Source organism: Nothobranchius furzeri, chromosome 5, assembly GCF_043380555.1.
Source record: "Nothobranchius furzeri strain GRZ-AD chromosome 5, NfurGRZ-RIMD1, whole genome shotgun sequence".
Lineage (NCBI taxonomy): Eukaryota > Metazoa > Chordata > Actinopteri > Cyprinodontiformes > Nothobranchiidae > Nothobranchius > Nothobranchius furzeri.
Genome location: NC_091745.1, coordinates 3,640,650 through 3,664,204, shown reverse-complemented (window position 1 = coordinate 3,664,204; position 23,555 = coordinate 3,640,650). Strand labels below are relative to the sequence as shown.

General features: G+C 40.0%; 4 protein-coding genes across 4 annotated transcripts; 1 reads left to right on the top strand and 3 right to left on the bottom strand.

The window, feature by feature from the left end:
- Window positions 1–105: 105 nt before the first annotated feature.
- On the bottom strand, window positions 106–1,581 carry LOC129163250 (protein FAM200C-like). The gene has a single exon (XM_054740084.2). It carries the CDS (start codon window positions 1,579–1,581, stop codon window positions 106–108), a length of 1,476 nt encoding a protein of 491 aa, XP_054596059.2.
- Window positions 1,582–12,071: 10,490 nt separating this feature from the next.
- Window positions 12,072–13,262, bottom strand: LOC107378266 (hemoglobin embryonic subunit alpha). The gene is made up of 3 exons (XM_054740133.2): window positions 12,742–13,262; window positions 12,449–12,656; window positions 12,072–12,276 (listed from the first exon to the last, which is right to left on the bottom strand). Exons 1-3 carry the CDS (start codon window positions 12,837–12,839, stop codon window positions 12,148–12,150), a joined length of 435 nt encoding a protein of 144 aa, XP_054596108.1. The 5' UTR covers window positions 12,840–13,262; the 3' UTR covers window positions 12,072–12,147.
- Window positions 13,263–16,332: 3,070 nt separating this feature from the next.
- On the top strand, window positions 16,333–17,110 carry LOC107378370 (hemoglobin subunit beta). Its single transcript, XM_015948551.3, has 3 exons — window positions 16,333–16,492; window positions 16,576–16,798; window positions 16,900–17,110. The coding sequence occupies exons 1-3, from the start codon at window positions 16,401–16,403 to the stop codon at window positions 17,026–17,028; spliced, it is 444 nt and encodes a 147-aa protein (XP_015804037.1). The 5' UTR covers window positions 16,333–16,400; the 3' UTR covers window positions 17,029–17,110.
- Window positions 17,111–18,291: 1,181 nt separating this feature from the next.
- Window positions 18,292–19,072, bottom strand: LOC107378369 (hemoglobin embryonic subunit alpha-like). The gene is made up of 3 exons (XM_015948549.2): window positions 18,918–19,072; window positions 18,627–18,834; window positions 18,292–18,503 (listed from the first exon to the last, which is right to left on the bottom strand). Exons 1-3 carry the CDS (start codon window positions 19,013–19,015, stop codon window positions 18,375–18,377), a joined length of 435 nt encoding a protein of 144 aa, XP_015804035.2. The 5' UTR covers window positions 19,016–19,072; the 3' UTR covers window positions 18,292–18,374.
- Window positions 19,073–23,555: the final 4,483 nt, after the last annotated feature.

Genomic DNA, 23,555 nt, shown 5'->3' with positions numbered 1-23,555 from the left:
CACCAAAATGTTGAGAGCGTTGTTGTTCTGAAGAGTTGCTGTTGAACCTGGCTCTGCTGAAGTTCAATGATTTCGTCGAGGTATTCATCATTGACATCTGCTGTCTCAATAGCAAACGTGAACGGCTGTCTCACCCATGCTGGATATGATGCTCTTGTTGGGAAGTATCCATCGAGAGACCACAAGCTCATCTAAGTGCGTGGCAATTGTTTGCTTCAGTTCCATGGGTACAGATATGTCTCCAAGTCCACACACATCTTCGATCTTACTTACACAGTCGTCCAGAAGGGGGAAGTTTGCGAAGTTGTTGTTCTCTGCTCGTCGTTTCCATAACGGTAACTTTTTTTGAAAAGCCTTCAGGTTTTCTTCTGCTTCCATTATGTTAACTCCACCACCCAGCATCTGCTGATTTAGATGATTGAGAGCTGCGAATATATCAGCCATGTATGCTAAAATGAGAATGAACTCAGAATCTTTGAAGCAATCTGCATGACAATGTTGGTGCTCTTGCAAAAACTGGGCTAATTCCACACGCATGGCAAAAACACGATTCAGCACCTGTCCCCGGGATAACCACCGAACATTGGAATGGTAAAGAAGTACCTCGAATTCAGAGCCCATTTCTTTACACAGCTCACTGAAGATGCGGTGCCTCAGAGCACTATTGCGCACATAGTTTACACATTCCACTACAATTTTTAATACTTCTGCCATTTTGGGCGGCAAGGTTTTTGTTGCCAACGCATGCCTGTGCAGAATGCAATGCGTAACAATGATGTGTGGTGCGTCGGCTTTTACTAGCGCGCCAAAACCAGACTTTCTTCCCAGCATCACTGGAGCTCCATCCGTACAAACTGCAGAAACCATATCCCATGAAAGGTTGTTGTCTCTGAAGAAGTCATCCACAAGCTTCTTCACATCAGCTGCCTTAGTTGTTGTTGTAAGAGGCTTACAAAATAAAAACTCTTCTTTTATCATGTCGTCTTTCACATAGCGCACAAAAATGGCAAGCTGGCTTAGATTGGAAACGTCGGTGGTCTCGTCGAGTTGAAGGCTGAATTTTGCCGGGCTTGAAATCAGATCCGCGACTACTTGAGCCAAGATGTCTTTACTTATGCACTCTATTCTGTCGCTGATGGTGTCATTTGAAAGAGGAATTTGGGATAATTTACCTTCAGCCGCTGTTCCGAGTATCAGATTCGCCATCTTTAACGCAGCTGGTTTTACGAGTGTTTCGCCAATGGTGTGCGGTTTGCCCTGCTTTGCGATCAGATAAGCAACTTCGTACGATGCTGTGAGGATCGGTTTGTTGATGGGTACAAATCCAAGAGCAGGCAGAGTGGCCTTTTCGTCGAATCTGGCTCTCTTCACCTTGAATTCAGCAAGCGTTGTGTTCTTGTATTCCCCATCTCCATGCAGCTTCAAGAAGTGTTCCTTCAGTTTTGCAGGTGCGAGACTAGAGTTGCTCAACTTGGCATTGCAAATCATGCAGATGGGACGCTGACTCCCGTCAAGTTCCGTGATACATGTAAATCCATGTTTTACATATTCGTCCGACCACTTTCTTTTTTTGCCCGACATAGTTAGCATGGATTAAAATATTCCGTAAGAAATCACACGACAAACCGACAGTCACACGTTTTGGCGGTTGGAGGTGGACGTGGGGTCGGCGTCACTAACGCTAACCCAACGTCACTGACGCACACCGCTGGTCCCGACTGAGAAGGAGGTCTCACTCTGCTGCTTATCCAGCGCTCTCAAAGCGGACCTGTAGGGAGTCTCATTCAGACACATACAGCCTACTATACATACATACTATACAGCCCATATACAGAGGTCGCACTCTGCTGCATAAACCAGCGACCTCAAAGCGGACCGGTAGGAAATCTCCGAGCAGGACGCATTCAATGACTGTGCCCACTAACTGCAGACTAGACTGAGGGGTGGACCTCTGCGGCAGAGACTCCACCGAACCCCTGAGACCGACTCACCGAACCCCTAGGGTTCGATCGAACCCAGGTTAAGAACCACTGCATTAGATGATGTTGCCCCTTTAAAAAAGAAGGTAATTAGGGACAGGAAGTTGGCTCCCTGGTTTAATTCTCATTTACAAGCCTTAAAACAAAACTCTAGGAAATTGGAGAGAACATGGCGCTCTACGCACCATGAGGAGTCCTACCTATCCTGGAAAAATAGTCTTGTGCTTTATAAAAATAAGCTTCGACAAACTAGAACTGCTTATTTTTCAGCACTAATTGAGGAGAATAAGCATAATCCTAAATTTCTTTTCAGTACAGTTGCTAAACTTACACAGAATCGTATCTCTTAGCCCTCAGCAGCAATGACTTCATGAGATTTTTTACAAGTAAAATTAATTCTATTAGAAACAACATCTTTAGCATCCTCCCTAATGCGATTTCTTCTTCCTCGGTAAGTGAGGCAGCATCAGAGGTAACTGTAGAACCTCATCTGTGTTTGAACCGTTTTGATCCAGTTGAGCTTTCAGAGTTATCAAAAATATTAACTTCATCTAAACCTTCAACTTGCATTTTGGATCCAATCCCAACCAATTTATTTAAAGAAGCATTTCCTTTGGTTACTGCCCCCATTCTAAATATAATCAATCTATCCTTAGTAAATGGATATGTACCACAGGATTTTAAGGTTGCTGTAATCAAACCTTCACTTAAGAAGCCTTCTCTGGATCCAGATGACCCAATGAAATGTAGACCAATTTCAAACCTTCCATTTTTATCCAAAGTCCTGGAGAAAATAGTGGCCATCCAAGTATGTGAGCATTTAAACACTAATGATCTGTTTGAGGAATTTCAGTCTGGTTTTAGAGTATCACAGCACTGAAACTGCGTTAGTGAGAGTTACAAATGATATTCTCATGGCCTCAGATAAGAATCTTGTGTCTGTTCTAGTCTTGTTAGATCTCAGTGCTGCCTTTGACACAGTAGATCACAATGTTCGTTTAGAAAGACTTGAACGTGTTGTAGGGATCAAAGAAACAGCGTTAGGCTGGTTTAAATCCTACCTGTCTGACAGATTTCATTTTGTAAATGTACATGACAAATCGTCTTCATACGCCAGGGTTACTTGCGGAGTACGACAGGGTTCAGTGCTTGGACCAATTCTTTTTACTATATATATGCTCCCAATTGGTAAAATCATTAGACAGCATGGGATAAACTTCCACTGTTATGCTGACGATACTCAGTTATATTTATCCATTAACCCTGATGAACCTAATCGGTTGGGTAGATTACAGGCTTGTCTTGAGGACATAAAAAAATGGATGACTCTAAACTTTTTGCTTTTAAATCAAGACAAGACTAAAGTTCTCATCTTTGGACCAGAAATCCAGAAAAGGAAATTGCTTAGCCAATCACCTGACCTTAATGGCATTACATTAATCTCCGAGAACAAAGTAAGGAACGTTGGTGTTATCTTTGACCAGGACATGTCATTCAAATCTCGGGTTTCACAAGTTTGTAGGATTTCCTTTTTCCACCTTCGGAATATTGCTAAGATTAGAAGCATACTTTCCAGGAGTGATGCTGAAAAACTAGTTCATGCATTTATTACATCAAGACTGGATTACTGTAATTCATTACTCTCAGGAAGTCCACAGAATGTAGTTAAAAGTCTTCAGCTTGTCCAAAATGCTGCAGCTAGAGTTCTGATGAGAATTAAAAGGAGAGATCATATCTCTCCTGTCTTAGCTTCACTTCATTGGCTACCTGTTAAATTCAGAATAGATTTTAAGATCCTTCTTCTCACATACAAAGCTCTTAATAATCAAGCTCCATCATACATTAGTGACCTGATTGTTCCATATGTTCCTAACCGAGCACTTTGCTCTCAGACTGCAGGTTTACTGGTGGTTCCCAGAATATCTAAAATTAGGATGGGAGGCAGATCTTTTAGTTATCAGGCTCCTCTCCTGTGGAACCAGCTCCCAGCTTTAGTCCATGAGGCAGACACTTTGTCTACTTTTAAGAATAGGCTTAAAACATTTTTATTTGATAGGGCCTATGGTTAAAATCTGATGTTAGCCTAAATTTGGACAAGTGGGGGAGTAGAGGGAGGTGGAGTGTACAGTCGGTAAAGACGGCTCTCCCTTGCCCTGACTCCAACATGCCTCCATCTAAATAGGATAGATTATCCAGAGTTATCTCTGTAGTTATGCTGCTATAGGCTTAGACTGCTGGAGGATACACTGACCACTTTTCACACTCTACTGCTTTCTTCTACAGTCTGCTCTTTAACTGTACTGTTTTCTGCAATTTCAGCTGTTAACTTTATTTTCTCTGTAAATGTTTTTCTCGCCAGAAGAAGCAACAATGATGTTCTGCTGAGCTGTGGTGGCCTCATGGAGGGGGCCATCGACTAGCACACTGTTGCTAACCACTAAAACATTCTCCCTCTCCTGATAATAACTTTTGGCTTTCCTTGACGTTGGATGTGCTACTGCTAGTTTATCCGTTTAATTATAGATCCACTAGGACAAATACAATAAAGTTTATCTTTCACCAAATAGAATATTTACTAAGACATCACAATATAACTATAGACACATTACTTGTCTTTGTGTGTGTGCGTGTGTTTGTGCGTGTGTGTGTGTGTGTGTGTGTGTGTGTGTGTGTGTGTGTGTGTGTGTGTGTGTGTGTGTGTGTGTGTGTGTGTGTGTGTGTGTGTGTGTGTGTGTGTGTGTGTGTGTGCTCTGTCTTCTCCATCCCCAGTGAGTCGTGGTGGATGGCTGCTTATACTGAGCCAGGATTCTCTGGAGGTTTCTTCCTGTTAAAAGGGAGTTTTCCTCTCCACTGTTTCTTTATGCTTGCTTAGTATAAGGATTGCTGTATGGTCACTGACTTGATGCAATTTGCTGGGTTCCTTATATAGGAAACATTATTTCTGATTGGCTTAATGAACTGACCTGAATTGGAATGTTTATTATGTGAAGTGCCTTTAGACGACTCTTGTCGTGATTTGGCGCTATATAAATAAACTTGAATTGAATTGAATTGAATTCAGTCAGAGGAGATGCTTTCTTCACAGCATCCTGAATTATAATGAACCACGAGTGCAGGAAAATCCCGCTGGCTGAGTCTACCCACCAACTGGAGGCAACCCTCAGAGCACTGATGTTCTGATGTTGTCCATTAGTCTTATAACTTGGGGTTTTTGTTTAAGTATATTTTGCCCAGTGTGAAATTCCTGTAAGCAATAATTACACAGCGAAATTTTGACATTGACACGACAGAAAAAAAACACTATATGAATGCTAGTTAGTCAGCCTTAACCCTACAGACACATTTAAATATGATAACCAGAGATCCACCCAGTAGTTTACAAGGTCCAGAGGAATCCAGGACCATGGGTGGGTAGAGGAGCCAATGTGAATTCATATATTTTTACTTGAGTAGAACTAAACAGTAATCATCCAAAAAGGCAGAAATAAACCACACATCAAAACTAGTAGAGTAACAGTACAGAGAAGGTATCCGGGCAGTACCAAAGAATGGTAACAGGGATGTTCTAGATACAATAAAACATGGAATACTACGCTTGTACAGTGTGCCTCAGGGAAAATCTGTCAGTAGAAGTGGATAAGATTAAAACTAAAGACTGAAAGGGGTATGGTAAGGGGGGGGGGGGGGACAGAAATAATAACAACAAAACTAGAACAGAGAAGGCGACAGAACAACACTAAAAATACTCAAGTAAATGTAAACTGAGTTTCATTTAATTTGTTGCGGTTTTGTTTTTGTTAATAGATCACAATTTAATGTAAAAAATAAATAAAAACCTTATCAGGTTTGCAGCCACTTCCTCAAGACCAAAGCACAAAAATACATCCACAGCACCCTCTACCGGTAACATCTTGCAATGCAGGGTTCTGTATTGATATGGAGGTGCTAAAAACAGCATACTTTTATATTAAATAGATTCAACACCTCTTGTTTTTTAACTGCCCCCAAAGGTTTAAACTGTATAATTTACATAGAACCAAGAAACTATTTTGCTTTCATCTGAGAAACGTTCATAAATGTTGAGGCTAACTCATTTCACTTCAAACATTTTAGCCATCGCCACAGCCAGTGATGGCTGGCTTGTGTATTTGTTCACTTGAACTTTTGAGTGTGGGAGCTACATTTAACAGTGCATCCTCTGGTTTCCTTTACGTGATCAAAGTTTTATTAACAAATAGTCCCAGTACTGGCCCTTCCGCTGCTGTTTTATATCATCAAAAAGGGGTTTTGTCACATTAGAAGAGTCTGTTTATATAATAAAGAGCTTTTCTACTTCATGCTTCTAAGCGATTTAGCAATTTGGGGGTCCAAGGCGAACACAGACACAGGACCCTTACACAAAATTTTCGACAATCTAACCTTTAACTGGATTTGTGAAACTCTCCCCTCTTCTGACATGAGTTATTATCCCTTTTTATTAGTCCTCCTAGTTTTACCTGTATTTCCCTCCCTGTGAGCGCTTTCAAAGTTTGCTCTGCTTTCTTTTTCCTGTCAGTGCTTCTGTGCTTTTGCCTGTTTTTTTTTCTATTTTCCATTTTGGTCTATGTTTTCCTCCCTTTAAACAGTTTCCATTGTCTTTCCTTTCTGCTTCCTTTTGATGTTTACATCGAAAAACGATGTCACTTTTGGAAGTGAAGATAAAAAAATTTTTTGAAGCAAGCTGCTTCTTTCTCTTATTGGAGCCCCTAGGATAACTCCATTTCATGCTTAATGTTTTGACTATCGCTTTGAGTTTGTTAAGAACGCTCCCGCCTCTCCTTACAGTTTTTCCCAATTGTTTACACACATTTTCTGGTACTTGAGACACAATTACCACAACATGTAACCAAGTAACCAACCCCCCTAACCAATTTTGCGAAACTACAAGCACAATTCCTGCTTTGCACTCAAATTTCAAATCTAAAACACACTTTTCTCAAAACACTACACACAATTCTCTGCTGTTGGCACAATTTTCATACAGGAACTATCTTGTTCTCACAAGGAACACACAGCTATTCAAAAGTGCACACTGACTCATCACAAGGGCAAACACCTGTCACACAGTTTTACAATCAGCAAACAGAACTTTAGCATAAAAGGGCAACAGGTGAGCTCTCCTGTGTTGGAGCAATGGATGCCAACTTTGGAAACAGAGGCAGAGCCAGAGGAGTGAGAGTAAGAGGAGGAGGACGGGAAGGATGAGGATGAGGAAGAGGAAGAGGAAGACCAAGGACCGTAATCTCTGATGAGATCCGAGCCACAGGTCAACAGGGTGCAATTTGAAGGAAACTCAGAAAGAGTCAAATAATTGCGATATAACTATGTGCAAGTGAGTCCCGCAATTGATGCATACACTCAACACTGTGTACAGTAAATTATACATATTTCAATATTGTAATCATAATGACTGTGCTTCACACTAGTGACCTCTCCATGTTTATTTCTGATATTGTCATATGTGTTTCAGAGAGTCCTTGAGCTTGAGACAGCTGCAGTGGAGCACCAGTTCATCTTCATTGATGAGGTTGAATTCAATCTCACAAAAAACAAAAGAGGGGAAGGACTATCATTGGCCAGCGTGCCATTGTTGAAGTCCCTGGCCAGCGCGGAGGGAGCATCACAATGTGTGCAGCGCTTGGCTACCATGGCATCATCCATCACCATGCTACCCTTGGCCCCTACAACTCCACCCATCTGATCACATTCCTGGACACCCTACATAACACACTCATTCCACCAGACCAGGTAGATGGTCCAGAACAGCCCAGGTACGTTGTCATTCGGGGCAACGTAAGTTTCCACCTGGCTGCTGGGGTTCGTAACTGGTTCACTGGCCACCCACGCTTTTTAGTTGTTTATCTCCCTCCATATTCTCCATTCCTCAATCCCATTGAGGAATTGTTTTCTGCATGGAGATGGAAGGTGTATGGCCGACAGCCACAAACCCAAGCTATGGAGGACGCATGTGGAGGTTTAGCAGCTGATTCTTTTCATGGCTGGAATCGCCATGCTAGGAGATATTTCCCCCGCTGCTTGGCCAGGGACAACATTGCTTGTGATGTGGATGAGGCGCTGTGTTCAGACCGCAACAGGAGGGAGAATGCAGCATAGTTTTATTGTTTTACTGTAACTGTATACAGTAAATTTCTGTTGGATGTAGTTTATGTGTGCAACTTTGTGTTGGTTGGGAATGGGATAAACATTGTGTACAGTGTTTTGTGGGAAAAATAAAATAATTTCTACCATGTATTTGTGTGTTCAGAGTGTAAAAACAATGTTCTGAAATAACAACACATGCATGTATTTACTGTCTGTAGTGGGTGTAACACTGAACCAAAAAGGCTTTAGTCATTATGATGAATGGAGAAGAGTTTTCCATTCATCATAGTGTTTAACATTGAGCGCATGAGTGTTCTGCTGGTTCTTATAAATGTCTATTCATATGATGGTTTGTGTGTGTCATTTGACAACAAAATCACATTTTGAGGAGAAAGTACATTGTTTTGAATGTGAAGTTTAATTTTGCAGGTTAAGTGAGGGGTTTTGCCCATTGTGTGTGTATTTTCTGGATTTGTGTGTAGAGTTCTGAAAATATGGGGCATGCTTTCAGAAAATATGTGTAAACAATTGAGAAAAACTGTAATACAAACAGATATGGCTTCACATATAAATGATAAATGACCCGCACTTGTATAGCGCCTCTCAGAGTGAGGACTCCAAAGCGCTTTACACTACAGTGTATCATTCATCCATTCATACACACATTCACACACTGATGGTGATGAGCTACAGCGTAGCCACAGCTGCCCTGGGGCACACTGACAGAGGCGAGGCTGTCGAGCACAGGCGCCACCGGTCCCTCCGACCACCACCAGCAGGCAAGGTGGGTTAAGTGTCTTGCCCAGGGACACAACAGCAGAGTTCTCTGTCCGGAGCCGGGATCGAACCTGCAACCTTCCAATTACTGGACAACCTGCTCAACCTGTTGAGCTACTGCTGCCCCATATAAGAACTGTTCTATGTTTTGTCAGTCCGATGTTGGTTTTATGCAGTTTCACATTCTTTACAAACCAAAGATAATATGGTAGCCTGGCAAGCCAGACTAAATAAATGTATTATTTAGTCTGGCAACGCTCCATTGACGGCTCTCGGTTGTGGGGCGGGTTCCACCGTTCTTTCAAATGATCTCCGCATTCCACTGGACAATGCATAAGACATAGGCTGTGTCTCAATTCAGGGTCTGCATCTTTCGAAGGACCCAGTCTACTCGGCCGAGTAGACCGGATGTTAACGGCTGTGAATTTGGACAGGCCTAGCCTTCATGAATTACCGCCACTCCCTCGGCGAACGTTCCGTCGCCTAGCAACCGTGGAACCGCTGAGCAGAAGGGAGAAGGAACTTTAAACGATGGAGCTCGAAGTTTTATATAGCTTTTTAATCATTTCCTTGACTGTTGGAGATCTAATTCAGAGAAAATACTTTCGACAAGCTGAGCCTGAGCAAAGACGTGATAATAGTTTTTAATACTTTCTAAGGGTCTTAATTTGACCAAAACCGATTTATCACCTTTTAAGACTTTTCAGACCCAGCGGGATACCCTCTAGTAAACAATTCTCATTTGTAAACAAAAATAAAATTCAAGAGTTTAATACAGAGCTGATTTTATTTAGATATTTCTTTTATATGTACATGTTTAATCTTCCTTAACCATTTTTTCTAGCAAAGTAAAAAGCTGTCAAAGTTCTTCCTTCTCTCCTGTGCCCTCTGCTGCTCTGCCTCCCTCTGCAGCCTCATGTCCTCCCTGATCAGCTCCAGAAGCTGGTCATCGCTGTCACCTTCTCCTGGATGCCCATTTTCTCCAGAATAGTCTTAACAAACATGTAAGAAAAGAAACAGGAAGAGAAAAGAGGACAACGGGTTATTCCTTTCATGTTTTCGCAGAAAAAAATAAACTCAAACGACAGTTTTTAAAATATGAGATGTTATTGTACCTCCATGCCACAGCCGCCGAATACTTTGCTCCAGTGATCATGTGGTCCATCTCCGCCGTAAGCTTAATAAAGTCCGTGGTTTTCTCTTTTGTCCCTAAAATACAAACTCCTATTAAAATCAGGGGGAAACGTAGCGGGAGAAGTACGACACCGAGCGCGGCCGAATATACGAGCCGAGACCGCAATACAAGCACTTTTACTGTAACATTTCAAACTAAAATAATGTTCATGTATCACAAAAAGCCCTTAACCTAACAGTTTTCAAGTTTATACTGACATGTATATGCGTAATCCTCTCTGACAGCTCCCGCTTCACTGTCCGCCATTGTTTTTAAAAGTTCTACCGTCCGGCCCGCAAGGCATCTTGGGAAATGTAAACCACTGAAGGATACATCGGACCCATCCTTCATTCAGGCGAAAAGAAGGCCGAATTCGTCGACCGCATTTGAAGGAGTCTTCGAATTGGGACAGGCCAAGTCGCGGCGCTGTGACGTAACCGGCCGGCGAATCTGGCCGACGAAGGATGCAGACCCTGAATTGAGACACAGCCATGCTCTTGTTTCACTCTGTTGTATCATCCCACCCACCGGGCATATAGAGTGCCCTGATTGGCCCACCAAGCGGATAAAGCTCTGTGATTTGTTCACTAAGCAGATAGAGCACTATGATTGGCCCACCATTATGGACCAATCACAGCTCTTTATGTGTTTGAAACCCCTCTAGAGAGCTGTGATTGGCCAGCCAGAATGCTGTTGGGGCTGCAGAGGTTCCAGTGGAGCACTACTAGACCAAACTTTGCAAAGCAAGAATTTGGTCTAGTTCACTAGGCTAATAATATGCTGTTTTATTAACAAATTACAATTATAAAGAAAATATTTAGGTGTTAACAAACAAGAATTTATTAACAAAACTGCTGATGTCTTTCCAAAACGTATGTGTGAAAGCCGAGTAGATTTGCAGTAATGTGACTCATCGGCAGTCGAAGGACCCCGAGTCGATCCTGCACCCAAGCAGATCCTGTACCGACACCGGTGGTCAGGGCTGGCCCCCACAACGCAAGGGGGCCCCAGGCGGCCGCCGACCTATGCCATAGCCATGTGTCATTAATGGTAAAACTGCCACTGCTTCTAGGTTCATGTCCTTGCTGTGGAGCTCTCCACGGTGCTGAACAGTGTTCAGTAAACCTCCAGCAGGAAGAGACTGACTGCTTTGGGATCCCAGTGGGTCACGTAATTCCTGCGGGATTCCCGTGAAATAGAAGTCAAGTTATTTATAATCAAGTTCCTGGGACAAAACAGGAAACAACGGGAGTGGGCGTGGGAATAAAAATACATTTAGATTCCTGCTCAACATGAAACTCATGTCTTTTAAATGAAAGTGCCGCTTTAATTTACATTTAGTTCTGTCTGACCTTTCAGTGATTGTGAAAACATGATGGACAGTCGGATGTGTTCAAATCGGACATGACCCACGTGCCTCTTTTCTCAACTTGCCAAATGAAGAGTTTTCCTGAAAACCACAAATTGCAGATTGTTTGTTTATAATTTGCTCTGATTCTGTGATACGGACATTATTTTCAATAACCCATCACAGATCGTCTCTGGTCTCTGCAACAGCTGCCTGCAGGAGCGCTTCTTCTGAGCATTTTAATTGATCTACACATGGTGCACGGCATACCAGAAGGAGATTTATTATTATTATTATTATTATTATTATTATTATTATTATTTTATTGTTATTATTATTGTTATTATTATTATTATTATATTATTATTATTATTATTATTATTATTATTATTATTATTATTATTATTATTGTTGTTGTTATTATCAATAGTTTTAATTATTTTACAACAACAATAATAATAATAAAAATAACAATATATTTATAATAATATATAATATATTTTTTAATTCTCATTTCAGGCTTCAAAAGTATATGTTAGGGCCAGATGTTTTATTCATATTTGTGTATGTGTGTGTGCGTGTGTGTCAATATTGACAAAATGGAAACTTTCCCAAAAATCACACAAACCATCATAAAATCACACAAAAAATACTTATTTACAACTTTTAAAGTATTTATTAATCAAATGTAGAGTCAGCTGATGCAGGTTCTTCTCTTCTGCAGCAGTTTATCTGTATTTCTCAGACAGAGCCCGGGCCACACCAGCCAGGAACTTGTCCATGGCTACATGGACCTCAGGGGTGAAGTCTTTGGGGAACTGGATGGCCAAAACCACCAGAATGTTGTGGGCAAGAATCTGTGAAAAAAAATCATCATTCAAATTAGAGACATCTCAACATTCTTGTGCTGGCTGAAACATGTGAGGGATTAATGTGAAAATAACCAAAGCAGATGAATGAAAGGATGGAGGAAAATAGACCAGATGATCAGACACACTTTTAATTCATTCAAAGCTTTTAGTTTTCTACCTTGAAGTTAGCAGGATCCACTCTGAGAGTGAAGGCGTGCAGCTCGCTGAGGTTCAGAAGACCTGCAGTCAGATCATCGATTTTGGACACGGCATCACCAACTCCAGCCATGATTGTAGCTCCGTGCTTTGCTACTGGAGCAGAGCCAGGGCTCAGGTCCTTCCAGTGGGCAAAGTAGGTCTTAGTCTGAGGGTAGACGACCAGCATCCTGGAGAGCGAGGAAGGAATGAAGTGAATATGAAGTCATAAATCTTTCTAAACATGAGGTCTACTCCATTTCAAGTCCCGTTTACCTGCCCAGAGCATCTTTGCCTATGTCAGCCCCCTTGGTGGAGGCTTTGGCCCAGAAGGCCTTGACGGTGTCCTTGTCCTTAGCAGAGAGGCTGGTCATCTTGTCGTTGTTAGTTTAGTTTGGTTTTTGGTCAAACCCTCATGAGTTATATGCCTGAGACAGAACGAAGACACTCCCATCACCTCCCACACGATAGGTGATAAGAAGCATCTGAGTTGGGAGTTTTAGAAAGATAAAGAGAAATCTCTCCATGGCTTCTCAGAATTGCAGCACTTTTGTTCTATAAGCCTGTTGCAGTCATTTCATTTGGTGCAAATCACCATAAAATAAAAGTTATTACAGTGAAACATCAGTTTCATGCTCACTAAACAGTTATCTAACCACCATCACAATAAAAGCAACATTTTAGTTAAAAATGAAGTTATAATTGTTCATTTTCAGACCTGAGCGAGCACACACAGGTTGTGTCTGTATTTATATCTGACCAATATCTGTTTTATCTGGGCATATTGAATCCATCTGAATCCATTAAACTCATACATAAAATGTTTTATTTATCTTTTTCTTTCTTTCTTTCTTTCTTTCTTTCTTTCTTTCTTTCTTTCTTTCTTTCTTTCTTTCTTTCTTTTCTTTTTCTTTCTTACTTTTATTCTTTCTTTCTTTCTTTCTTTCTTTCTTTTCGTTTTCTTTCTTACTTTTATTCTTTCTTCATTTTTTTTCTTTCTTTCTTACTTTCTTTCTTTCTTTTCTTTTTCTTTCTTTTATTCTTTCTTCATTTTTCTTTCTTTCTTTCTTTCTTACTTTTATTCTTTCTTCATTTTTCTGTTTTTCTTTCTTTCTTTCTTTGTTTTCTTTTTCTTTCTTACTTTCATTCTTTCTTTCTTTTCTTTTTCTTTCTTACTTTTATTCTTTCTTACTTTCTTTCTTTCTTTATTTCTTTTCTTTTTCTGTCTTACTTTTATTCTTTCTTTCTTTCTTTCTTTCTTCCTTTTTTCTTTCTTACTTTTATTCTTTCTTCATTTTTCTTTCTTTCTTTCTTTCTTTCTTCCTTCCTTTTTTCTTTCTTACTTTTATTCTTTCTTCATTTTTCTTTCTTTCTTTCTTTTCTTTTTCTTTCTTTTATTCTTTCTTCATTTTTCTGTTTTTCTTTCTTTCTTTCTTTGTTTTCTTTTTCTTTCTTACTTTCATTCTTTCTTTCTTTTCTTTTTCTTTCTTACTTTTATTCTTTCTTACTTTCTTTCTTTCTTTATTTCTTTTCTTTTTCTTTCTTACTTTTATTCTTTCTTTCTTTCTTCCTTCCTTTTTTCTTTCTTACTTTTATTCTTTCTTCATTTTTCTTTCTTTCTTTCTTTCTTTTCTTTCTTACTTTTATTCTTTCTTTCTTTCTTTCTTTTCTGTTTCTTTCTTACTTTTATTCTTTCTTTCTTTTTTCTTTTTCTTTCTTACTTTTATTCTCTCTTTCTTTCTTTCTTTCTTTCTTTCTTCCTTCCTTTTTTCTTTCTTACTTTTATTCTTTCTTCATTTTTCTTTCTTTCTTTCTTTCTTTTCTTTTTCTTTCTTTTATTCTTTCTTCATTTTTCTGTTTTTCTTTCTTTCTTTCTTTGTTTTCTTTTTCTTTCTTACTTTCATTCTTTCTTTCTTTTCTTTTTCTTTCTTACTTTTATTCTTTCTTACTTTCTTTCTTTCTTTATTTCTTTTCTTTTTCTTTCTTACTTTTATTCTTTCTTCATTTTTCTTTCTTTCTTTCTTTCTTTCTTTCTTTTCTTTCTTACTTTTATTCTTTCTTTCTTTCTTTCTTTTCTGTTTCTTTCTTACTTTTATTCTTTCTTTCTTTTTTCTTTTTCTTTCTTACTTTTATTCTCTCTTTCTTTCTTTCTTTCTTTCTTTCTTTCTTTCTTTCCTGTAAACCAGTTAGCACTTATATGACAGATTTCTGAAAAGCATCTAGGTTGAATAATTCTCTTTTACAGCCCTAAGCCTCTACACTGCACCTCCTTCCAAAGATGGAAAATCAAGTAAAGACAAACTAAAATGTGTCAGTAAATTGTTTCTTTCTTTCAAATAGTAAAACTAAAACAAATCAAGACTGGACTATCAAATAAAAATGTCTACTGCTGTCATGGTTAAATGTTCTTGCTCATACTTATATTTACTAGAAATGTGTGATTTAAACAGACTCGTGTGTTTACTTTGTTTTATGGGATCTGTTAGACTATTGCATAATTTTACACTTAGCTGTGAGTTTTTCTCTCCACTGTCACTGCATGCTTACTTAGTATGAGGATTGCTGTAAAGACTCTGACACTAGTCAGTGACTTGATGCAATTTGCTGGGTTCTTTTTAAAGGAAACTTTTTTCTGATCGGCTTAATGAACTGACCTGTATTGGAATGTTTATTATGTGAAGTGGCTTGAGACGACTCTTGTCGCGATTTGGCGCTATATAAATAAACGTGAATGGAATTGAACACACCAGCTTTATAATCTCATGTATTTATGAATTAAATTTAAACTGGATCCTCTTCCCCTTACTTCGAACTCATCAGTGACTTTATACTGTGGTTTGTTGTGTCTTCCTTGAACATGATTTGAGCGTTTTAAATCAAACCAAGTCAGGAAACTTCATCACTCCAGTAATGAGTTCATGTGTATGGTGTCCAAATCCAGTGGTGTTTATTAATCTACCTGCTCTTTGTTGCATTCTATCAGGTGACTGTATTTTTGTCTTTTTATGTATTTCCCCACGCTTCTACACAGTATGTCAGATACGGTGAGTTAGAAAGCATGAAGAGCTCATTTATGTTTAGTTTTTCCCAGGATGGTGAGAGTCTGAGCCATCTTCACTCGAACATCTTCAGTTGGTGGTTTCCAGCTGATTATGAGATCTACAAATGTTAACACATTAAACCCTTTTAAAAATTAACAGTTAAATGTTTTTATTTTATAGATTTATTTGTTTGATTGATTCAAGTTGTAACAATGAAACACAGAACTTGACATGAATATACTGTTGGCCTGTTTTAACAGCTAACTAACTAAAACTTTATTTATATAGCGCCTTCACATGGCCCAAGGACCAAACAAAGCGCTGCACAGCGGAAATAAGCATTAAAAAAAATAAAAACATATGAAACCATTTAAAAACCAACAAAAACATGCAGATAAAATCTAGGTGGGGCAGAAAAAGTGCAAAGCCATCAGTTAATGGGACTCTTCCTGAATAAAAGCTAAAGAATAAAAGTGAGTTTTCAGCTGGCTCTTAAACTTGCCGATTTGCCAACAAAACCATTCTTTATTTAAGGGGTGTGTTTGGTTTGAAGGGCATTCAAAGCCTAAACTAAAAGTGACTGAAAGCTGAACATGTTCATTAAAACATTCTGTTTAGCTGAAAATGCTCCTTCATCCATCAGCTCTTGGCCCATGCTCTTTAAGATGTGCCCATGCTGATTATCTCCTCTGAGTCAGGAACAGCTTGTACAGACTTTTCTTATCATTGTGCCAAAAGCTTATCAACTCACCTTCTTGCCCATTTCACCGCCCATCCAGCTGTTGGCTTCTAAGGTGGGTGTGGGAGGGGGTTGCTTTAAAAGTTGCCTCCTGTGCCCGACCGGTTGGCAGTGGACACAGCATCTACTGAGAGAAACCTATACATAACACAAAAATGGTCGAATGGACAGACTTCGAGCGCTCCACCATCCAGAGCATCTTCTCCAAGATCGATAAAGATGTTGTGGGTCCTGCAGCTCTTGCCAGGTAGCACAACTATTTAATTTTACTTTGTTTAATATGAAAATATGACTGTTTTAATTTCAAATACAAACGTTTGACTTGCTCAGGTGTCTCATCGTCTACCCCTGGACTCAGAGGTATTTTGGTACCTTTGGAAACCTCTACAATGCTGAGGCGATAAAAAGCAATCCCAAAGTGGCCGCTCATGGAAAGGTGGTCCTGGCTGGTCTGGAAAGAGCTGTGAAGAACATGGATGACATCAAGAACACATACAAAGACCTGAGTGTGTTGCACTCTGAGAAACTGCACGTGGACCCCGACAATTTCAGGGTAAAAACCATCGTAAAAACACATTATTGTGCTTTATAATTTAAAAATGTTATTTTCCCATTTTGTTAGTGTTGTCTCTGATGCATGTTGTTGTTTTGCAGCTCCTGGCTGACTGCCTGACTGTTGTTGTTGCTGCTGAGCTGGGAAAAGACTTCACAGCAGACGCCCAGGCAGCTCTCCAGAAGTTCCTGGCCGTGGTGGTCTCCTCTCTGGGACGGCAGTACCACTAAATGGCCTCAGCAGGAGGGCGTCGCTCCAGCCAGACCAACTCTATTTGGTCTCTAATAAAAATAAAACTAGAAGCACCGTAAAGAGTATGTTGCCGTCTTCTTTGCACTTAAAATGATAAAAAGACAAAAATGTAAAGAAACGTAAATCTACGGCTAAGACAGACAAAAGTAACAGAAACAGACGTGTAGTCTCTAATCAGACAAAACCAATTTATCAGTCGGCTGTTGTTGTAGATAGACACCATCAGAGACCTTCTCATCATAACCGAAACATCTGAGTTTCCTTCATGGTTTTAAAAAGTGATGCATAAATAAAACTGAATTAAGTTTTTCACTTTATTTTAAAAGTTAATATTTAAAAATATAATATACAAATATTTGAGATCAGCAGAAAAAACACCAGAATAAAATCACCCTGAACCTCCTGATCTGCTAACTCTGTTGTGCGCTTTGCCAAGAGAGAAAATACTACCAGCAACTATCCTCTTACATGTTTTTGACTTAAAGGAATAGTTATTATTTACAGATTTATCATCAAGGCATTGATTCGAAAATACCCCAAAGATTGGTTGGTATAAACAAACAAACAACAAATGCATTTTTGTGTTGTTTTGTAATATTTTGTTTTTCTAAAGGCTGAGCTTTTATTGTCTGGGTGTAAATGTGTTTGTGTCATAAAATACTGTTAGGGTAGGGTGTGGTTCACTCAAAATCCAGCTCAGTGGCCTAGTGGTAGAGTGTCCGCCCTGAGACTGGGAGATCAGGGTTCGATTCCTGGTCGGGTCATACCAAAGACTGAAAAAATGGGACCCAATGCCTCCCTGCTTGACACTCAGCATTACGGGGTTGGATTGGGGGTTAAACCACCAAATGGTTCCCGAGCGCGGCTGTATCTGCAGTTCACTGCTCCCCCAGGGGATGGGTCAAATGCGGAGAACAAATTTCGCACACACATCAGTGTGTGTGACAACTAATGGTACTTTAACTTTAAATCTGTATTTTTATTTTGTTTTACAAATACTAACATGTATAAAAATATACCCCAATGACAACAGGCCTGGAGGCTCTGATGACCAATAAACAGGATCCAGACTCTTCCCACCTTCTTCACTCAAAAAGGAAAAATAGAAATTCAAACATCGTTTTTGCGTTAAAACCTCTAACCTTTCTAAGTGAATGTGTTGCTCCAACTGTTCTTGTTTTGCGTCATGTTGATGGCATTTAAAACACTGAATAGTCTTATTTCCACGAAAGGACCACAGGTGAAACATTTGTTGTGTTTTTATTCATGCCTTTATTGATTCATGCAGCGTGAGCTGGTGCATCTTCGTCCCTCCTGCAGCGGTTTATCTGTATTTCTCAGACAGAGCCAGAGACACACAAGCCAGGAACTTGTCCATGGCTACATGGACCTCGGGGGTGAAGTCGTTGGGGTACTGGATGGCCAAAACCACCAGGATGTTGTGGGAGAAGATCTGGAGGAACAAACATTTCGGAGTGGAATCAGAGTCTCCTCTTTACTTCTCAGCATATCTGTGACCAAGGACTTGCTTTTAGGATGTGGCTTTAGGGTTGGTTTAGCTTGAATCACACATTACCTTGAAGTTAGCAGGATCCACTCTCAGAGTGAAGGCATGCAGCTCGCTGAGGTTGAAGAGTCCTGTAGTCAGATCATCGATTTTGGACACGGCATCACCAACTCCAGCCATGATTGTAGCTCCGTGCTTTGCTACTGGAGCAGAGCCAGGGCTCAGGTCCTTCCAGTGGGCAAAGTAGGTCTTAGTCTGAGGGTAGACGATCAGCATCCTGGAGAGAAACACCAGAGAGAGGGAATTAGGTCAAAACCAAACAACACACGTCCTAACGTTTGACACCTGGGAGACTTTTACCTGCCAAGAGCCTCTTTACCAATGTCCGGTGCCCTGCCAGAGATCTTGCCCCAGAAGGCCCTGACGGTGTCCTTGTCCTTAGCAGAGAGGCTGGTCATCTTGTCGTTGTTAGTTTAGTACTGTGATGAGTGAAAACACAGAGGGTTTTATGCCTGAGGCAGAACCCGGACACACCCCACACCTCCCATCAGATAGGAGATGAGAGGCGGTGACGTTTGAGATAAACACAAACGTCACACAGAAAAACCTCTTTAACATCTTTAAGTCTTCAGGATGTAGCTGGGAATATAACGGTAGGCTGCAATAAAGAGGAGTAAGTTTAGATTCATCGTGTAAAATGAGCTTCTTTAAGTTTCGCTGGGATGACCTCTGCTGGGGGTTGTCCCCTTTAGAAATAAAACACAATAAAAATTAATTCAAAAGAAAATAAGTTTGGTGTTGCTGTAAAAACAATGTTTAAAATACCATATATCAGAGACTAATTTTCACCAATCAGGTATGAGAAACTGATTCACGTCTTTGAGCAAAACTCAGAAACACGAATAGGATCGACTTGATCCAAACTGATTTTCAAATCTAGGCTCTGCAATCAGGTAATATTAGATTTATTTGGAAAGCATCCAGTGAGTGCAGTTATGTCACATTCTGTCAGAAGGGTTTGTGTTTCAAGGCCTTATCTAATCCACACCGCTGCAGCTGCAGGGGTGGAGCTTCTCCTGGTGGCCAGATAAAACGTTTCTAGCCCAGCTGATAACTTTCTATGTGGACTGCATCAGTGAGCTCACCAGAGCTTTCCTGGATGTTGGTGAAATTCTCATGAACGAGTAAAATGATCATCAACGTTAACAGCTTCGGCTATGTTGTTAGCATAGAGCTAATGTATTTTTTCCCCGCAGCTAAAAGGCATTGATTGTCTCCCTTTATTGTTCTTTCTATACAAAACTCACCTGCAGTGACATGTACTGCACGGATACACATTTTATTTAAACATGGTGCATCTTTGCAAAACTATTAGTGAAAAAGGAGCAAGTGTTTTTGTGGCTAATTTGGCTGAGTCATATGATTTTGTTGTGTGAAATGTGAACATGTTTAAACTGCTGCAAGTCTGTTCTCACCTTGTTTTAGATATAAAACATGAAACTCATCAGTCTTTAGGAGAAAGCAAAATACAAAACCCCTCAGAAATGTTTCACCTTTAGAACATAGCTGGCATTAAAACAGGAACATTTGTCTTTTTTACTAAAAATGCTTTGGGCTAAATAACTCATCTAAGCACTCTAACAATCAGCAGCGTGTAAAACATAAAATAATCAAAAGCTGCAGAATAATTAACTGTTTAGTTCTCCGTGTAAGTGGGTATTAAGTACATCAGTATAGTTGAGGTGCAGTTATGGTACATTTTTGGTTGTTTTAACAACATAAACATACTGATGTGTGATTTTTATTTACGAAATAAAAATGACAAATAACATCAGGATCAAACTCAAAATGCTAGAGAATCTGATGATATGCATCATTACTTGCTGTGTAAAACAGTACGACACAAACTATAAAACTGACAGGAACACTTTCACCAGCATCGTCACTTTTACATTCATGTTGTCATTAAGTTCATTTATTCATGTTGTCATTAAGTTAATTTATTCATGTTGTCATATTTAGGATGATACACATTATTAATAAGAGCAGCACACACACATAAATGTCCACTTAAAGTTAGACAGCACAATGCAAACCCAATGAAACCTAATATTTATGTATGCACAATTGCGCGCACGCACACACACACACACACACACACACACGCACACGCACGCACATGCAAAACCACACAAACACATGCACATGCAAATACACATACACACACATGCAAACAAACACTAACAAACACGCATGCACACACACAGGCTCACACATGTACACACACCGACACACACGCACATGCAAAATCACACAAACTCACACACATGCAAATATACACACACACACACACGCACATGCAAACAAACACTAAAAAACACGCATGCACACACACAGGCTCACACATGTACACACACCGACACACACGCACATGCAAAATCACACAAACTCACACACATGCAAATATACACACACACACACGCACATGCAAATATACACACACACACACGCACATGCAAATGCACGTATGCACACACACACACACACACACACACACACACACACACACACACACACACACACGCAATTACACCAGTATGCATGTACATGCATGCACACACACATACGTATGTACACACACACACACACACGCACACACACACACACACATAGGCATGTACATGCATGCACACACATGCACACATATACATGCAAACAAAAACTAATGCACACGCATGCACTCACACACACACATATGCAAATATGCAGGCACACACACTCACACAGACATGCAAATACACACACACGCACATGCAAATTCACATACACACACATGCAAATACACACACACGTGCACACAAATTCATGAAGCTTGAACAGGATCTTTTTAACAGTTTACTGATGAGCGTCCATCGCTCCATCTGACCACAGGAAGTGTGACTCAAACATTAAAAAGTGAACTCAGAACTCTGAATCCATCCTTGTGTTATCTCACCAGCTCCTCCCAAACACCAGCAGCTGTCTGAAGGCTCCAGCTGCTGCTCTGGAGGTATTTTTCTCAGAGATTGTGACCAGGGCAAACTCACTACAGCATTGTTGTCATAAATTCCTGTGAACTCTATAAAAGTGTTTAGTTTATGAATGCAGCTGAGCTGTTTAGTGTCAATTCAGTTCTGTTTATTTATATGGCGCCAAATAACAACAAGAGTTGTCTCAAGGTACTTAACAAAGTAAACATTACAACTGAGCCTACTTATCAGTGCACTGAGTTGAGATAAATATGCCATTTAGGTAATGTTTCCTAAGTAAGAGAATCCAGCAGACTGACTCGTGTCATCTATTTAAATCTCACACCATCGCCCAGTTTTCTCTAGTATAGTAATATTACATATTGTATTGTCATGGCTGTGTTTGCAGGGTTTCCTCAAAGATTTACAGACTCAGCTTATATTTCATGTAATTTAAAATGTGTCTATTTTTGACACAGTTCTGTTTTGTCGCAGGATAATAGCAGTTATTTAGTTGGGTTATATTTCTATTATTCATAATAGGTCAAAGTTGAGCCATTTTTTATTAAAGGGGAGGGTATTGGTTTTCATAGTCCCCTCATGTTTATTCATAGTTGGAGGGTGGAATAGCAAATTCAGACTTTTCTACAGTGGGATGCGAACGTTTGGACAGCCTTGTTAATCTTCATGATTTTCCTGTATAAATCGTTGGTTGTTAGGCCAAAATATTTCAGTTAAATACATCATATAGGAGACACACACACAGATATTTGAAAAGTGAAACAAATATAGGATTCACAGAAAGTGTGAAATAATTGTTTAAACAAAATTTAGGCACCAAAAAAAGAAATGAACTCAGTATTTAGTAGATCCTCCTTTTGCAGAGATAACAGCCTCTAAACACTTCCTATAGCTTCTAATGAGAGTCTGGATTCTGGTTGAAGGTATTTTGGACCATTCTTCTTTACTAAACATCTCTAGTTTATTCAGGTCTGATGGACAGCTCTCTCTAACTCACACCACAGAGTTTCACTAATTTTCAGGCCTGGGGAGTGAGATGGCCATTCCAGAATGTTCTACCTGTTCCTCTGCATGAACGCCTTAGTAGATGTTGAGCAGTGTTAAGGGTCGTTGTCTTGTTGAAAGATCCAGCTCCGGAGCAGCTTCAGCTTTGTCGCTGATTCCTGGACATTGGTCTCCAGAATCTGCTGATATTGAGTGGAATCCATGCGTTCCTCAACTTTAACAAGATTCCCAGTCCATGCACTGGCCACACAGCCCACATCATGATGGAACCACCACCATGTTTTACTGTAGGTTAGCAGGTGTTTTTCTTGGAATGCTGTGTTCTTTTTCCTCCGTGCATAACGCCCCTTGTTACGCCCAAATAACCCAGTTTTAGATTCATCAGTCCACAGCACCTTATTCCAGAATGAAGAGGGCTTGTCCAAATGGGCTTTAGCACACCTCAAGCAGCTCTGTTGGTGCTGTGGGTGGAGAAAAGGGTTCCTCTGCATCACTCTCACATGCAGCATCTCCTTGTGTAAAGTGCACCAAATGGTTGAATGGAGCACAGAGACTCCATCTGCAGCAGGACGATGTTGTAGGTCTTTGGTGCTCGTCTGTGGGTTGACTCTGACAGTTCTCACCATTCTTCATTTCTGTTTATCTGAGATTTTTCTTGATCTGCCACTTTGAGCCTCAACATGAACTGTGCCTGTGGTCTTCCACTTTATTTTATTTGCACAATAGAAAAAAGGATACAATAAAGATTATAAATTATAAAAATTACAGTGCTGGAGGAGTCAAGAGCCATCGAGGCTTATCTGAAGCTGGAAGAGTTGTTCTGAGACCTCCATGTTGCTGCTCTTCAGAGAATATTCAAAGAGGAGGGAAACTTACAATTGGTCCCCTTCAGTACTCTTTGTCATAGATGGATTCACCTGTGTATGGAGGTCAAGGGTCACTGAGCTTACTGAACCAATTTTAA

What these genes read in the sequence shown, in the direction of transcription:
- LOC129163250 (XM_054740084.2), bottom strand. Translation starts at nt 1,581, where the DNA reads ATGTCGGGCAAAAAAAGAAAGTGGTCGGACGAATATGTAAAACATGGA.
- LOC107378266 (XM_054740133.2), bottom strand. Translation starts at nt 12,839, where the DNA reads ATGACCAGCCTCTCTGCTAAGGACAAGGACACCGTCAAGGCCTTCTGG. An exon ending in GGCAAAGATGCTCTGGGCAG is followed by an intron (nt 12,657 to 12,741) that starts GTAAACGGGACT and finishes CTCGCTCTCCAG; the next exon opens with GATGCTGGTCGTCTACCCTC. An exon ending in TGGATCCTGCTAACTTCAAG is followed by an intron (nt 12,277 to 12,448) that starts GTAGAAAACTAA and finishes TTTTTTTCACAG; the next exon opens with ATTCTTGCCCACAACATTCT.
- LOC107378370 (XM_015948551.3), top strand. Translation starts at nt 16,401, where the DNA reads ATGGTCGAATGGACAGACTTCGAGCGCTCCACCATCCAGAGCATCTTC. An exon ending in GGTCCTGCAGCTCTTGCCAG is followed by an intron (nt 16,493 to 16,575) that starts GTAGCACAACTA and finishes TGACTTGCTCAG; the next exon opens with GTGTCTCATCGTCTACCCCT. An exon ending in TGGACCCCGACAATTTCAGG is followed by an intron (nt 16,799 to 16,899) that starts GTAAAAACCATC and finishes GTTGTTTTGCAG; the next exon opens with CTCCTGGCTGACTGCCTGAC.
- LOC107378369 (XM_015948549.2), bottom strand. Translation starts at nt 19,015, where the DNA reads ATGACCAGCCTCTCTGCTAAGGACAAGGACACCGTCAGGGCCTTCTGG. An exon ending in GGTAAAGAGGCTCTTGGCAG is followed by an intron (nt 18,835 to 18,917) that starts GTAAAAGTCTCC and finishes GTTTCTCTCCAG; the next exon opens with GATGCTGATCGTCTACCCTC. An exon ending in TGGATCCTGCTAACTTCAAG is followed by an intron (nt 18,504 to 18,626) that starts GTAATGTGTGAT and finishes TTGTTCCTCCAG; the next exon opens with ATCTTCTCCCACAACATCCT.